Source organism: Ranitomeya imitator, chromosome 1 (genome assembly GCF_032444005.1).
Source record: "Ranitomeya imitator isolate aRanImi1 chromosome 1, aRanImi1.pri, whole genome shotgun sequence".
Lineage (NCBI taxonomy): Eukaryota > Metazoa > Chordata > Amphibia > Anura > Dendrobatidae > Ranitomeya > Ranitomeya imitator.
Genome location: NC_091282.1, coordinates 9,605,326 through 9,623,318, shown reverse-complemented (window position 1 = coordinate 9,623,318; position 17,993 = coordinate 9,605,326). Strand labels below are relative to the sequence as shown.

At 42.6% G+C, this 17,993-nt stretch overlaps 1 protein-coding gene across 1 annotated transcript in view; it reads right to left on the bottom strand.

Annotated features, from left to right (window-relative positions):
- Nucleotides 1-16,952, bottom strand: part of LOC138657966 (uncharacterized) — an 81,515-nt gene extending 64,563 nt beyond the window's left edge. Inside the window, 3 exon segments of the mRNA XM_069745551.1 lie at nucleotides 3,180-5,475; nucleotides 16,640-16,757; nucleotides 16,879-16,952. Coding sequence (XP_069601652.1) covers nucleotides 3,180-5,475; nucleotides 16,640-16,706 — 2,363 coding nt within the window. The 5' untranslated portion in view covers nucleotides 16,707-16,757; nucleotides 16,879-16,952.
- Nucleotides 16,953-17,993: the final 1,041 nt, after the last annotated feature.

Sequence of the window (17,993 nt, the reverse complement as noted above, 5' to 3'; positions counted from 1 at the left end):
CATCAGGATATGGGAGTTTCCTATTTAACCTGGCTTTGCTGGCATTTCCTCGCCGGTTATCAATGTATCCAGTGTGTCTTGTTACCTCTGCTCCCTGCTCCTAGAACCTTCTGGTCAAGCTAAGTTTGGATTTTCCTGTTTTGGTGTTTTGCTTTATTTGGTTTTTTAGTCCAGCCTGCAGATATGTGATTATTGCTGCTGGTTGCTCTAGTGGGCTGAAATTGCTCCTCATGTACCATGAGTTGGCACATGAGTTCAAGTAATTTCAGGATGGTTTTTTGAAGGGTTTTTCGCTGACCGCGCAGTTCACTTTTGTATCCTCTGCTATCTAGCTTTAGCGGGCCTCATTTTGCTGAAACTGTTTTCATACTGCGTATGTGCTTTCCTCTCATTTCACCGTCATTATATGTGGGGGGCTGCTATTTCTGTGGGGTATTTCTCTGGAGGCAAGAGAGGTCTGTGTTTCTTCTAATAGGGGAAGTTAGATCTTCGGCTGGAGCGAGACGTCTAGGATCATCGTAGGCACGTTCCCCGGCTACTTTTATTTGTGTTAGGTTCAGGGTCGCGGTCAGCTCAGGTTCCATCGCCCTAGAGCTTGTTTGTATCTGTGCTTGTCCTTTAGTGATCCCCTGCCATTGGGATCATGACACTCGTCCCGCAAAAAACAGGACCTCACATGACTCTGTGGACCAAAATGTGGAAAAATTATAGCTCTCAAAATGTGGTAACGCAAAAAATATTTTTTGCAATAAAAAGCGTCTTTCAGTGTGTGACGGCTGCCAATTCTAAAAATCCGCTAAAAAACCCGCTATAAAAGTAAATCAAACCCCCCTTCATCACCCCCTTAGTTAGGAAAAAATAAAAAAAGTATTTATCTCCATTTTCCCATTAGGGTTAGGGTTAAGGCTGGGGTTAGGGCTAGGGTTACAGTTAGGGTTGGGGCTAAAGTTACGGTTAGGGTTTAGATTACATTTACAGTTGGGAATAGGGTTGGGATTAGGGTTAGGGGTGTGGTTAGGGTTACTGTTGGGATTAGGGTTAGGGGTGTGTTTGGATTAGGGTTTCAGTTATAATTGGGGTGTTTCCACTGTTTAGGCACATCAGGGGCTCTCCAAACACGACATGGCGTCCGATCTAAATTCCAGCCAATTCTGCGTTGAAAAAGTAAAACAGTGCTCCTTCCCATCCGAGCTCTACCGTGCGCCCAAACAGGGGTTTACCCCAACATATGCAGTATCAGCGTACTCAGGACAAATAGGACAACTTTTGGGGTCGAATTTCTCCTCTTACCCCCGGGAACATACAAAACTGGGGGCTAAAAAATTATTTTTGGGGGAAAAAATTTGTTTTATTTTTACGGCTCTGCATTATAAACTTCTGTGGAGCCCTTGGTGGGTCAAAGCGCTCACCACACATCTAGATAAGTTCCTTTGGGGGTCTACTTTCCAAAATGGTGTCACTTGTGGGGGGTTTCTACTGTTTAGGTACATTAGGGGCTCTGCAAACGCAATGTGACACCTGCAGACCATTCCATCTAAGTCTGCATTCCAAATGGCGCTCCTTCCCTTCTGAGCCCTCCCATGCGCCCAAACAGTGGTTCCCCCCACATATGGTGTATCATCGCACTCGGGAGAAATTAGGCAACAAATTTTGGGGTCCAATTTCTCCTGTTACCCTCGGAAAAATGCAAAACTGGGGGCTAAAAAAATAATTTTTGTGGGAAAAAATTTGTGTTTTATTTTTATGGCTCTGCATTATAAACTTCTGTGAAGCCCTTGGTGGGTCAAAGCGCTCAAAACACATCTAGATAAGTTCCTTTGGGGGTCTACTTTCCAAAATGGTGTCACTTGTGGGGGGTTTCAATGTTTAGGCACATCAGTGGCTCTCCAAACGCAACATGGCATCCCATCTCAATTCCTGTCAATTTTGCATTGAAAAGTCAAACGGCGCTCCTTCCCTTCCGAGCTCTCCCACGCGCCCAAACAGTGGTTTACCCCCACATATGGGGTATCAGCGTACTCAGGACAAATTGTACAACATTTGGGGTCCAATTTCTACTCTTACCCTTGGGAAAATAAAAAATTGGAGGCGAAAAGATAATTTTTGTGAAAAAATATGATTTATTTTTACGGTTCTGCATTATAAACTTCTGTGAAGCACTTGGTGGGTCAAAGTGCTCACCACACCTCTAGATAAGTTCCTTAGGGGGTCTACTTTCCAAAATGTTGTCACTTGTGGGGGGTTTCAATGTTTAGGCACATCAGGGGCTCTCCAAACGCAACATGGTGTCCCATCTCAATTCCAGTAAATTTTGCATTGAAAAGTCAAATGGCGCTCCTTCGCTTCCGAGCTCTGTCATGTGCCCAAACAGTGGTTTACCCCCACATATGGGGTATCGGTGTACTCAGGACAAATTGTACAACAACTTTTGGGGTCCATTTTCTCCTGTTACCCTTGGTAAAATAAAACAAATTGGAGCTGAAGTAAATTTTTTGTGAAAAAAAGTTAAATGTTCATTTTTAAACATTCCAAAAATTCCTGTGAAGCACCAGAAGGGTTAATAAACTTCTTGAATATGGTTTTGAGCACCTTGAGGGGTGCAGTTTTAGAATGGTGTCACACTTGGGTATTTTCTATCATATAGACCCCTCAAAATGACTTCAAATGAGATGTGGTCCATAAAAAAAAATGGTGTTGTAAAAACGAGAAATTGCTGGTCAACTTTTAACCCTTATAACTCCCTAACAAAAAAAATTTTGGTTCCAAAATTGTGCTGATGTAAAGTAGACATGTGGGAAATGTTACTTATTAATTATTTTGTGTGACATATCTCTGTAATTTAATTGTATAAAAATTCAAAGTAGGAAAATTGCGAAATTTTCATAATTTTCGCCAAATTTCCGTTTTTTTCACAAATAAACGCAGGTACTATCAAAGAATTTTTACCACTATCATGAAGTACAATATGTCACGAGAAAACGATGTCAGAATCACTGGGATCCGTTGAAGGGTTCCAGAGTTATAACCTCATAAAGGGACAGTGGTCAGAATTGTAAAAATTGGCCCGGTCATTAACGTGCAAACCACCCTTGGGGGTAAAGGGGTTAAAATACATGTACGACACCTCCTGTGCCTTCGGCCATTTATTACATTTTACAAAACACAGTCAGCATAATTACAATTTCTTTCCTTCATGAGTTCTCTTATGTGTATCAAGATTACATTTTTGTATGAATCGTCTCTCACATAGTGGACATGAATGCGGCTTCTCTCCAGTGTGAATTTTCACATGTATATTAAGACTTGATTTACATATAAAAGATTTCCCACATTCAGAACATGAATATGGCTTCTCTCCAGTGTGAATTCTCTCATGTTCAGCAAGCCTTGCTTTAATTATAAAAGATTTCCCACATTCAGAACATGAATATGGCTTTACTCCTGTGTGAATTCTCTCATGTGTATTACGACTTGATTTACATGTAAATGATTTCCCACATTCTGAACATGAATACGGTTTCTCTCCTGTGTGATTTCTCTCATGTGTCACAAGACTTGCTTTATCTGAAAAGCATTTCTCACAGTGTGAACATGAATACGGCTTCTCTCCAGTGTGAATTCTCTGATGAAGAACAAGATTATTTTTTTGTATAAAACGTCTCTCACACAGTGCACATGAATACGGCTTCTCTCCAGTGTGAATTCTCTCATGTATAGTGAGATTTGATTTATTTGTAAAAGATTTCCCACATTTGGAACATGAATACGGTTTTCCTGTTGTGTGAATTCTCTGATGGTTAAGAAGTAGTGTTTTATGTGAAAAGCACATTTCACATTGTAAACATGAAAACCGTTTCTCCCCAGTGTGAGTTGTTTGATGTACAACTAAATTTGATTTAATTTTAAAACACTTCCCACATTCTGAACATGAATACGGTTTCTCTCCTCTGTGACTTTTCTGATGAAAAACAAACGAGCTTTTATCGCTAAAACATTTCCCACATTCTGAACATGAATACGCCTTCTCTCCAGTGTGAATTCTCTCATGTGTATCAAGAATTGATTTATATATAAATGATTTTCCACATTCTGAACATGAATATGGCTTTTCTCCTGTGTGAATTTTCTCATGTGAAGCAAGACTTGATTTATATATAAATGATTTCCCACATTCTGAACATGAATATGGCTTTTCTCCTGTGTGAATTCTCTGATGTTTAATAAGAGTTCCTTTGCTATTAAAGCATTTTCCACATTCTGAACATGAATACGGCTTCTTTCCTGTGTGAATTTTCTGATGTTTATAAAGATACACTTTGCCTGTAAAAGACTTCCCGCATTCTGAACATAAAAATGGCTTTTCTCCTGTGTGAGTTCTCTGATGTGTAATAAGATACCCTTTATCTGTAAAGCATTTCCCACATTCTGAACATGAATATGGCTTCTTTCCAGTATGAATTCTCTGATGTCTAATGAGCCTCCCTTTACATGTAAAGCATTTCCCACATTCTGAACATGAATACGGGTTTTCACCAGTATGAATTCTCTGATGTATATTAAGAGCATATTTATCTGTGAAGGACTTCTCACATTCTGAACATGAAAATGGTTTTTTTCCTGTGTGAGTTATCTGATGTTTAATAAGATTCCTTTTATCTGTGTAGGATTTCTCACATTCCGAACATGAAAATGGCTTTGCTCCTGTGTGAATTCTCTGATGTACAATAAGACTCGCTTTATCTGTAAAGCATTTCCTACAATCTGAACATGAATATGGCGTCTTTCCAGTATGAATTCTCTGGTGTCTAATGAGTCTCCCTTTATATGTAAAGCATTTCCCACATTCTGAACATGAATGCAGGTTTTCACCAGTATGAATTCTCTGATGTATATTAAGAGCATATTTATCTGTGAAGGACTTCTCACATTCTGAACATGAAAATGTTTTTTTTCCAGTGTGAATTAACTGATGTTTAATAAGAATCCTTTTATCTGTGAAGGACTTCTCACATTCCGAACATGAAAATGGCTTTTCTCCTGTGTGAATTCTCTGATGTATAATAAGATACCCTTTATCTGTGTAGGATTTCTCACATTCCGAACATGAAAATGGCTTTTCTCCTTTGTGACTTCGCTTATGCATAACAAATTGTGATTTCTTTGTAAAGCATTTCCGACATTCTGAACAGGAGTATGGTTTCTCTCCTTTGTGCTTTCTTTGTGTTAAAAAATCTGAGCTTTTAGTAATTTGCTTGTCGCACTGAAATCTTGTATCCACTTTGGCTCCTGGTATTGTGGTAACCATGCGAGATTGCTCAGGAGAGGGTTCTTCATGATTAGGAGGATTATAAGAAAGTGAAGTGCTGGAAAGTTCAGGAGGTCCATGAAGGGTAAAGAAGTTTTCTCCATTACAGGGCTTCCTGATATCTTCTTTTTTACAGTTAAGTGATAAACCGTTGTTCTCACAAGAATTTCCTATAACAATGAAAGATGAATTGGATGTGATTTTTTTCAACAACATAAAAAGGGATTTCTACATTTACTTTATGGAGCTCACGATGAAGACCATCGTCGGTGAAAGTACCAGTAATAAGGAAGACAACTACATGCTATAACATTAACACAATGACGGGTAAAGTGAATAACACTTACAAACTGGTGACATTGGCACAAGTCAGGGGTGGCAGAGATTAGACAGCAAATAGACAGTTCTTAAAAGGAACCTTTCATCAGGAGTTACCCCCTTAATGTACCACCAGTGCCATTCTCTCTCAAGCTTCCTATCATGCCCTTAGTATAGAAAAGAGTCCAAGCAATTAAAAATGGAGATTTAAAATTTCATAACCATATGCAAATGAGATTGACTAATCAAAGTTGGCTCTGCACCTAGGAGCAGTCGAGCTCCATGCACCGTAATCATGTCCTTAGTATGCCTAAGGGCATGATGTGAGACCTTAGAAGACTGCAATAGCATTGAAGGTACATTAAGGGGTTAAATCCTAATTACAGGCTCCCTTTAACGAGGACCTGTTGCCTGTTAGAAAAAAATTGAGTTAAATACGCTGTAAAAATCCCTGAGCTCTGATTATTCTTATGCTCTTTTCTGCTCAGCTCTGCGTCACTGCCTTGCAGAGATATTCACATTTGTTCTTTCTGAAGCGCGCTATGTGAAATCTCTGCGTTTTTCAGTCGTCTCTGGGGACATGCGATTTCTCCAGCCTTCCCAGATGCTGCTAATCACAGCTTGGCATCCTCAGACTGCTAGATCAGATGTTGAGCTGTGATTAGCAGAATCTGGGAGGGGTGAAAGTGAATGTCCCCAGAGAAGACTCTGAAGAAAACCCAGCTGGACTCCAGAGTAGAGATTTTACATGGTGTGCTCCAGAAGGAACAAATCTGAATATCTCGTCAATAGAGTGACACAGAGGAAAATGGAAAACAGCGGAAGAATCAGGAGAGCACAGGATTTTTCACAGGGTATTTAACTCAATCAATTTGTGGAGGAAGTGACAAGTCATCATTAAAGTTTGTGTTGGAAGCAGGAAAAAGGGTCAAACTCCTGTCAAGGTAACTAGATCAGCATGTCTGTAAAGTAAACTGGTTTACCCAGTATGCACTGTGGTCCCTAGGAGAAAAAAAAAAAAAAAAGGCTACAGTAGCACAAAGCATTGAAATAGTTAATGCTAGATGGTTAGACTGCCCATGCTCCCCCTGTCCACCACTAAAAGTGCTTGTAATGGACAAGTGAGTATGAGAACCGGATCATGGAGAAGTATAAGATGGCCTCTTCTAATGAATCACATTGTCCTTTCCATCAAGAGGACTGCAGGCGATTGTTTACTAGTTACTATGACGCACAAACTCACCCACCAAACACCATTTGGAAACGCACGTCGGGTATTTGGTGGGTAAGTATGTTCACTATTACCGTATATACTCGTGTATAAGCCGAGATTTTTAGCACATTTTTTTTGTGCTGAAAACACCCCCCTCGGCATAACACGAGTCATTGTCCAGAAAGCCAGCGGGGGAAGGGGAGCGGCGGAGTAGCGGCATGAGCCGGCGGCTGAGGCACCGTTACAGCTGCAGCCGCCGGCTAACAGAAGACATCATACTCACCCTCCTGGTGTCGTTGCTGTATCTCCATCCCTGCATCTCCGTAGTCCCGGCGCTGGCAGCTCTTCCTGTGCTGAGCGGTCACGTGGTATCGCTCATTAAAGTAATGAATATGAACGCGTCTTCACTCCCATAGGCGTGGAGCTCATATTTATTACCTTAATGAGCGGTGCCACGTGACCGCTTAGCACAGGAAAAGTTGCCGGCGCAGGGACAACGAAGATGCAGTGACGGCGCGAGGAGGGTGAGTATGATGAGGGATGTGAGCCATGCATACAACGATGAGACAGGGGGGAGCTGAGCCATGCGGAAGCGGGGGAGCCATGCATACAACAGGGGGAGCCACACATACCAGGACAGGACGGGGATAGCCGCACATCAGGACAGTACGGGGGAGCCACATACCTGGAAAGGAGAGAGGACAATGCATACTCAGCTTATACTCGATTCAATAAGCCTACCCAGTTTTCTGTGGCAAAATTAAGTGCCTTGGCTTATACTCGAGTATAAACGGTACCCATAATATGTTCTGTTACTGTTTGTGTAGGTTATATTATGCAAAGCTCTATAATCTCCATTACTATATGGTCATAGTCATTGGGTGATCACATGCTAAATCATGTGCATTAAGTATATATTTTGTCTATTCCTTCATTATGTATATGCAAATTGCCTCTTCAGAGATGAAGAGGACTTGAACTCAGCACCACCTATTGGAAGCAGCAATCCCACAAGTCACCATCGACCCTTTAATGGGCCTTGAAATGTGACTTAGGATAAAAACCAAATTGAAATCTCAATTTTCAGAAAAGGTGTTTCAGGTTATTTGCCATTGTCAGTGCAAAGTATGAGAACTGATTTGGCAAGGTAAGAGGCTCTGGACTGAGGTCTAAAGGTACCTTCACACTGAGCGACTTTAGAACGATAGCGATCCGTGACGTTGCAGCGTCCTGGATAGCGATATCATTGTGTTTGACACGCAGCAGCGATCAGGATCCTGCTGTGAGATCACTGGTCGGAGCTAGAAGACCAGAACCTTATTTCGTCGCTGGATCACCCGCTGACATCGCTGAATCGGCGTGTGTGACGCTGATTTAGCGATGTCTTCACTTGCAACCAGGTTAAACATCGGGTTACTAAACGCAGGGCCGTGCTTAGTAACCTGATATTTACCCTGGTCACCATTGTAAATGTAAAAAAAAACAAACAAACACTACATACTTACATTCCAGTGTCTGTCGCGTCCCCCGCCTTCAGCTTCCCTGCACTGTGTAAGCGCCGGCCGTAAAACAGAGCGGTGACGTCACCGCTGTGCTCTGCTTTACGGCCGGCCGGCGCTGACACAGTGCAGGGAAGCTGACGCCGGGGGATGCGACCGACACCGGAATGTAAGTATGTAGTGTTTTTTTTTTTTTTTTACATTTACAATGGTAACCAGGGTAAACATCGGGTTACTAAGCGCGGTCCTGTGCTTAGTAACCCGATGTTTACCCTAGTTACCCGGGGACTTCGGCATCGTTGGTCGCTGGAGAGCTGTCTGTGTGACAGCTCTCCAGCGATCACACAACGACGAAACAGCGATGCTGCAGCGATCGGCATCGTTGTCTATATCGCTGCAGCGTCGCTTAATGTGACGGTACCTTTTAGGGGTAAAGGTTCTCCTTGCGGAGACTTGCATACTGGCTCTGACATGTGTTTTCATTGTGTATATACATGTTGTCCTATGAGCGGTACTGTTTTTACTATTGGGATTTCTACAGTGGCTCATTCACTTATTTGTCCTTGTGTCTGTACTTTGGGATTTTACTATATGTTTTTTATATTTTGTACTGAATAAAGTTTACATTTTTAATCAACCAGTGTTACAATTTCAGGCACATTTTTTAGTTTGGGTTTTTCTATGTTTTAGTGCAAGAATTGTAGCTGTGCATTAGCCAGAGATTCAACCACATTTATATTTCTGTGAAGTCAACAACCACCGCCCTTTTTAGGGCTAATGATAATCAATAGTAATACTGCTGTTAGCAGCACTTCGGGAGCGATTGTGCTGAAGGAATTGTGCAGGACAGGTTAGGGGGAATTGCAGGTCCTTTATGCTGCAACTGATACCAGAAGCCCTTATCAGGGCTAATAATATTATTTTTGTTCTTAATTCTGCAAATTGTTCTAAGCAGGGAAATATAATACACCATTTACTGTATACTGCACTTGTACGTCAAAAGCTACAGCCAGACTTGGTTGGATCTCGATAGCATCGCCATATTTATGCTGCAGTCTTACATGTCTTACATGAACTGGATGGACAAATGTCTTTTTTCGGCCTTACTAACTATGTTACTATGTTACTATGTCCATCTCAGGTGTGCAAATTTGCCTTGCTTTCTAACAGAGTTTTTTTTGAGCAGTGACAGTAGGGTCTCAAAACCCACCACAAAAGACACTTTAAAAAAAAAAAATTAAAAAAAAAAAAAAAATCGCATTGCTATATTTATACTGCTGTCTCATGCGTCCATGTCAATTGGGCAAATTTTGTTGGCATTGTAATACTGCAACTTGGTTTGAGCAGTGACATTTTATATGGCATTTATCATGCTACAGTTCGGCCTCAAAACCCCCAAAAAGGAAATTGCTAAAAAAAAAATTTTTTTTTTAACAATTTCCTTTTTTCAGGTGGTGGTGGGGTGTTGAGGTCCAAGTACAGCATGATAACTGCTGTATAAAATGTCACTGCAGTAAAATATTACAGCATTACAATGCTGGCAAAAAGTGCCCGCTTCAGATAGACTTATAATACTGCAGTATCAATATAGTAATGTTTTTTTTTAACAAACAATTGTATTACTATATTGATACTGCAATAGTAGAAAAAAAATAAAAAAAATTGCATTGCTATATTGATATTGCAGTCTTATAAGTCCATCTGAAGCAGGCACATTTTCCGAGCATTGTAATACTGTCTGAAATGTTTTCTAAACAGGGATATATCAGACGTAACTTAAAATGGACAAGGGTCGTGGTAAGCGACAGGGAAGTGAACGAAATGGTGAGTGTGGAGGCCGAGGCATGGGCAAGGTGAAACCGTGCCTGCTGCAGGAGTGCAACAAACACACATCATGTCGATGTAGTTTCCTGTCCCACTTTGTAGAAGGCTGCGGGACAATACTCTTGAAACCAGACCGGTGTGAAAAGGTTGTTAAATGGATAGCAGATAACGCTTCCAGTCACTTTACCAGCACCACCCGGTCTAGCACATGGTCCAGTCCCAGCAGCAGTGATTCTGGACCACATAATCCTCACCCTGATCCTCCTTCCTCCCACCATGACGAGTCCCCAGAGACAAGTGATCCCACAACATGGATACTTAAAAGAGCTGTTCACTTTTAAATTTATAGATTCTGGCTTCTCACCCTGCCCGTTTCAAGCAGGACATGTAGTGATGCTCAAATATTTCAGCAGCCACGGTCACAAGAAAGTGATGGTGGGAAAATACAGCTACTGTCACCAGAAGTGTCTGATGATGAGACATAACTGCCAACAAGTGGTGTTGTTATCTAAGTCAGGAGGAGGACCAGGGTGCTGAAGTAGAAGATGAAGTGGTGAATGATGAAGTCACTGACCAAAATGGGAAAATGAGTGGACAGTAACGCACAGGGGAAGGGATCCACAGCACCACAACAGGCAGGAAGAGGAAGCAGGGTAACCAATGACTGAAGATGGGCAACTGATCCCCACAGCACCAACACAGGTGAAGTTTCCAAGCCAAGGTTAGGTGTTTGCGAGTCTGCCGCTTTTTTAAACAGTTTATTTAACCCAAAAAAGGCCATTTGCAATATCTGCCATGCCAGCATCAGCAGGGACAGCACAACTACCAGCCTGACCACCACCAGTATGCTTAAGCAAGCACATGCGCAAGCAAAGCACCCAACTACTTGGGCAGAAAGCAAGGGTCCAGAAACAGTTTCCGCGGGTGACACCACTGCTTCTTGCCATGTTCTACATACACGCCAATATCCTGTCCATGACGCAAGCGAAGATGCCTCCACCTGTCATTATACACTTGCAACCACGTCCATGTCATTGTCCCAGAGTAGAGTTCAGTTGTCCCTACCCCAGTCCTGTCCACACAAGACTTGGTTTATGTTCTCCTGCTTTTCTCGTGACCCTAGTGGTGTATGCATTTTGGCAAACACTAATTACTGTTTGGTCCTTGAAGCTGCTACTTTAAACTAATCGTTTTTCACCGCCAATTCAAATTCATTCTATTGTCATAATACCGCTCTTATCTGTAATTTGTCTACGGTGAGGTGTGGCAGTAGGGATAGCGTATGACAGGCATCTAGTCAGGGATTATTCCCTTATAAATTCTAAGTCTTGCTATAGCTTATCTTCATGGACTCATTGACCAATTCTTGTTTTTTTTTTTTTTTTTTACAGTGGTCTGTACTCAGAAATTCATCGAAGTTGCCAGTGTTACTTGCGTTCCTCCAGACTGTTGCTGCCATGTAAAAGAAAAAAATCTTTTCATGGTCAGTTAAGATCCCTTCTATATTCTACAATAATACCACTCTTATCTGCAATTCGTGTAGGGTGAGGTGTGGCAGTAGGTATAGAGTATGACAAGCATCTAGTCAGTGATTTTTGCTTTATAAATTCTAAGCCTTGCGGCAGTTTTTTTCCATGCACTCATTTACCGATTCATGTTTTTTGCAGTCATCTGTCATCTCGAGTAACGAGTATATTCGCTCATCACTAGTAACAATGTTTCCTAACTGAATAGAGATTTTACCCAAAAACTGAGAATTCTGAGACGGAATAAGAAATGAACAGATTTCTGTGGTGACACGTTACAGAGTTTCCTATCTTCTATTCATACAATTCATGAAGTTTATTACTCTTTGGATGAAATGATTGCTCTGGGTACCCCTGAGGCTGGGAAACTGATAAGGGAAGCTCATGGATCAAATTCTTTTGGAGAGGGTGAAGAGAAAGAGTTTCAGAGACTAGCTTTTTATCAGGAAGGGAGGCGGTGGGTCATATACTGTCGCTGGTGGCCTCAGCTCAGAGGAGTACATAATTTATGCATTCATTGGTTTCAGCAAATGGTGCGAAGGTGCTGGAGACTTCTGAGATCTTGGAGGTCTTTACGGACTTCTATGCGGATTTGTACTCCTTGCGGGTGAATGCATCGATGGGAGACACTGGGGCATTTTTAGGGGGACTTGAGTTGCCTAAGCTGAGTGAGGATGACAGGGAAAGTTTGGAGGCACCTATTACGGATGAAGAATTGAGTTGGGCATTAAGGTCAATGGCAGGGGTAAGGCGTCAGGAGCAGATGGACTACCAGCCAAAATTTACAAAGATATGGAGGAAGTGTTGATGCCCAGATTATGAGTGGTCTTGGAGGAGGCTAAGAGTAGGGGAATCCTGCCAGCCTCCATGAGAGAAGCCATAATAGTGGGAATCCCGAAGGAGGATAAAAGACTTACGATACCCTGAGTCATACCGCCCAATTTCTTTGCTTACAACAGATGTCAATCTTCTGGCCAGGGTGTTGGCAACCAGACTGCCACGTGTTATCTCTAAATTAATACATCCGGATCAGTCCGGCTTTATGCCCGACAGGTCTATGGCAATTAACTTAAGAAGGCTTTTTATGAATGTACAGCTGAGTGCTGATAACTGTGGCCAGAGAGTTATTGCATCCTTAGACGCTCATAAGGCTTTCGACAGTGTAGAATGGGGGTATTTGTGGCAGGTGTTACACTGCTTGAGTTTTGGTCCGCAATTTTGTGTCCTGGGTCAAACTTCTGTATGCGCAACCATTGGTAAGAGTTAGGGTGAATGGAGAGTTTTCTCATACGATTAGGTTACAGAGAGGGATGAGACAGGGGTGTCCACTCTCCCCTCTCCTGTTTGCTTTGGCTGTTGAGCCGTTGGCCGCCAAGATTAGGCAATCTGCTGAAGTATCTGGGTTTAAGTATGGGTCAATTGAAGAAAAGATAGCGTTATACGCGGATGATTCTTGAGCGATCCAGGTGTCCCATTGGGACATGCTATTCGGCTTATCGTAAGATTTGGTGCTTTGTCGGGGTTGAGGATAAATTGGAATAAATCAACTCTGTTTAAGGTACATGACGTAGGGGATGAGGTGGGAAATGTCGCGGAGGGAGGCAGACTTATTAAAATGATTCTCATGCCTAAGATAATGTGTGTTCTCCATAACGCACCTATTTGGATACCACGTGGGAAATTTAAGCTGATTAACTCCTTATTTAGGAGTTTGGTGTGGGGGAAGCAGCATCCCCGTATTAGGTTAGAGACGCTTCAGAGACCTAAGGATGAAGGAGGTTTGGCTTTGCCGAACCCTGAAATATGCTTCCTGGCAGCTCAGTGCCAGCACTTAAAGGGCTGGGAGCGTGAGGCGTCTTCCAGCGTGGTACAACAGCTAATAGAGAGGGTGACGACAAGATGTCCTGCGGCACAGTGCTTGGAAGATGGGTCTCTGGGGGCACTTGGGAAAATCTATCCAACGCTATTCCCAATATATAAATTATATTGAAGAGTTAGACAAATTTGTGGGATTACCTGTCTTACCAGGTTCTCCCCGCTGTGGTTTAATAACAAATTACCGGAGTTTATAACATAAGGTATCAATGAAAAATACAGTTACCATGTAACAAAATATCACTTATGGCTGTCAGAATTTGGCAACATAAAAAAATGTTTGGAAAACAAAACAAAAGTTTATTGTAGAAAAAAAAAGACTCAGCACAGAACCAGGGGTGAATGAATAAAGAAGAGTTTTTGTGTTTTTTAATAGACTGAAGCTGAAAGACATTGGCTTTCCAAAATCAGAAAACCCATTGTCAAAAGCTTGGACAAAGTCACAGGCTGGCCAACCTTGATACTTGTTAAAAAAATGTCTACAATTGAGGATGTTTTTCAAATGAAACAATTAAGTTTTGGAAATATAGTGGAATAATATAATGTTATGAAAGAGCAGTAAAAAAGCAGATGGCCCAATATAAATATGTAATAACAAAGGATAAAAAACCTTGAATAAAACAGATAATAAAGTCCTCCATACAGTGTAATGAGCCAGACATAGTCCTCTATACAGTGTAATGGGCGCCGCATAGTCCTCTATACAGTGTAATGGATGCCACATAGTCCTCCATACAGCGTAATGAGCCAGACATAGTCCTCTATGGGTGCCACATAATTCTCCATACAGTGTAATGGGTGCCACATAGTTCTCCATAGAGTGAAATGGCCCCAAATTATTCCACCAAATAGTACAATGGGCTCTACATAGTCCTCTATACAGTGTAATGGGCGCCGCATAGTCCTCTATACAGTGTAATGGATGCCACATAGTCCTCCATACAGCGTAATGAGCCAGACATAGTCCTCCATACAGTATAATGCCTCCACATAGTGCTGCATACAGTTTTGTGGACCCACATAGTGCTCCATGCAGTATAGTGGTGCGACATAGTGCTCCATACAGTATAATGGCCCCACATAGTCCTTCATAAAGTATAATGGTTCCACATAGTGCTCCATACAGTTTAATGGACCCACATAGTGCTCCATACAGTATAATGGCCCCACATAGTCCTTCATAAAGTATAATGGTTCCACATAGTGCTCCATACAGTTTAATGGACCCACATAGTGCTCCATACAGTATAATGGCCCCACATAATCCTTCATAAAGTATAATGGTTCCACATAGTGCTCCATACAGTTTAATGGACCCACATAGTGCTCCATACAGTATAATGGCCCCACATAGTCCTTCATAAAGTATAATGGTTCCACATAGTGCTCCATACAGTATAATGGACCCACATAGTGCTCCATACAGTTTAATGGAACCACATAGTGAACCATACAGTATAATTCCTCCACATAGTGCTCCATACAGTTTAATGGACCCACATAGTTCTCCATATAGTATAATGGCCGCACATAGTATTCCATACAGTATATTGGCCCCACATTAAAAAAACAAAAACACAAAACTCACCTCTGCCCGATCTCCTACTGCTCCGGTCTCTTCATATATAACAGTCCTACCTGTGTGTATGCGCGCCAACTCCTTAGCACTAGTGCCACCACCACTCTCCTCTGCACAAGACCCGTTTCCTTAGCCTGTGTGCCATCGCTGTCACATGTGCGCGGCATGATGGGAGGGAGCTCATACAGAGGAGAGTGGAGGTGGCGCTAGGGCTGAGGAGATGGCTCGCGTGCTCATCTGGAGGGCTCTGCATGCCCCCTCTAGCAGGCGTGTCATAGGTCCGCCACCACTGCTCTAGTGAATACCGGTAGACACTTACTCACACCCCTCCAGAATAAGCCCAGTCTGTGGTGCAGCGGGTTCACACCCAACAATTTTACACTCCTTTTTAAAAAAAAAAAAAAAAAAAAAGGCACAGCAGCACTCTGTAAGGGCCAAAATACATGCAAACACTGAATACATGAGATTTGAGCTGCCTAATTGCTAAATAAAATGTACTTACAAAAATGAAGGTTCTTAGAGCATAAATTGGCCAATTCATGTGTGCCCATCAACCACGGCAGGGTGACCTACCTCTGATGGGTATCTAACTTAATACTTATCAAACATGCCTCCCCCAGGCTGCATGCCTACATTTTACATGGACAGCTAGAAACCAACACTAATTAAAAGCACCCCCTTGTGCTGATGGGAGGAGACTTCTGTCTGTGCACTCTTCCCATCAGCCTCCAGCTGAAGAGACCAGAACGCCGGCCTCAGTGTAGGAGGCAAACACAGGTGACGGGTAGGACGACTCTACATGTGACATGAGTTGTCAATCATGAGCATCAGGCAGAGGCTGCTACATCACCAACATTCATAGGACGGGGAGATTCATAACCTGGAACACAAGCTCAGTCATTTATATGGGAGCACGGGACTTGTGGAAGAAAAATATGGAGGGAAAGGATGGAAGGAATATTAACAAAGGTAAAGGAAAACTAAATCTGTGCTTCCTAAATCATTAAGAAGAGGTGTGAAGGCGGATCCATTATTCATCGGTGCACCGCCGGACTCTACAGGAGCAGCCGCGCCATCACCGGATGCTTCTGCTGTGATGTGGACAGCGGATAAAGCTTCATTGAAGCGGAGACTCCTCACACGCCGGTCGTTATTACACACATTGCAGCCTACAATCCAAGGCGCAGTTGCGCTGGACCTACCCAGGACCCAGGTGTCCTTTTGCAAGCAGGATATCCTTTACACTGTTCAGTGAACTTTGCCAACAGCGACTATATAAATAAGACCCTATGAGGGTCGAAACGTTATGTTCTTGTCACCGCACCTTTTTCTCTATCCCTGCACCAATTCCTTATTCATGAATTGTGTTATCGCTGCATCTACATCTGTATAATGAAGTCTTCACAAGCATCTATCAAGAGTGTGCGGTGACTGAACATTACGTGATTACACACCGGTCATCATCATTATCATCATCATGTGCCGGTCATTATTACATACCGGTGGAAACATCTCCCGGAATCTCCTCCTTCCCGTCACTCACACACGGCTGATCCCCCCTCGTCATCGCTTCTTCTTCTGTCTCTTCCTTCACTTTATTCTTAGTCGGATCTTCCTCCTGATATATCAGATGTAACAATCAGCACAATACAAGAAACCACCAAAATCTGTGACCTCTATGACCTCGATCAGAAATGTCCCCCATATACAGATCCGGTACAGGGCTCAGCACCGTCTACCTGATGATCCTCCGGGATGTTGTGATTCTCCTCCGGACAGTCCTGGGGACACAGAGGACGGGGACATCTCTCTGGTGGATTTCTCCTCCTGGATCCATCTGTAGGAGACACACAGTGATGGAACAGATTGTGTTATGTGATGATGAGATGATGGGAGTAGTAGTAGGTGACCACAGAACAGACATGACAGTCTCCCCTCCTCACCCTGCTGATCGGCCCATATTGCGATCGCCTCTTGTGCTCCATGTATAACGTCAACCTGAATATCAACCAGATCTTCACCCTAAAAAGAAAAATGTAAGATGAGCTCAGGTCCCATCACTTCATGGTCAGATGTTGTGGGGGCTTCAGTGTCATCTACCTGATGATCCTCCGGGATGTTGTGATTCTCCTCCGGACAGTCCTGGGGATACAGAGGACGGGGACATCTCTCTGGTGGATTTCTCCTCCTGGATCCATCTGTGGAGACACAGACTGAATACATGAACCGGTAATTCTATGTTCAGCGTGGTGTGGGGAGCCCACGGTACACAGCGGTTAATGCCCATCAATGTGCAGAAAGGACTGATGCACGCGGGGAGCCGAGGAGAGATGGTGGGATCAGATTCCACAGAAAAGCCCCATAATACATATTCATCTGAACAAACATCCCATTAACCCCTTCAGCCCCGGTCTGTTTTCACCTTCCCGTCCAGGTAAATTTTACAATTCTGACCAGCGTCACTTTATGAGGTAATAACTCTGGAGCTTCTATAAATGCCGGTGATTCTGAGATTGTTTTATTCGTGACACTCTGTACTTTACATTACTGGTAAATTTAGGTTAATATGATTTGTGTTTATTTATGAAACTTTGACAAAAAAAAACTGACAATTTCGGAATTTTTCAAAACTGTAAAATTTTATGCCCTTTAACCCCTACACGCCATGGCAATTTTCCATTTCTTCTTCACTGTATCGCAAGAATCATATGTCACGATATTGTATGAAATATAATATGATGTTGTAGCTTTGTCCTTCAGCCCATGCTGGGGGCTAAAACCCCCCCTTCTCTCTCTGGCTCTCTTTGTCTCTTTGTGTTGGAATGTATGGTAGGAGGGGGTTCTATTGCCCTGG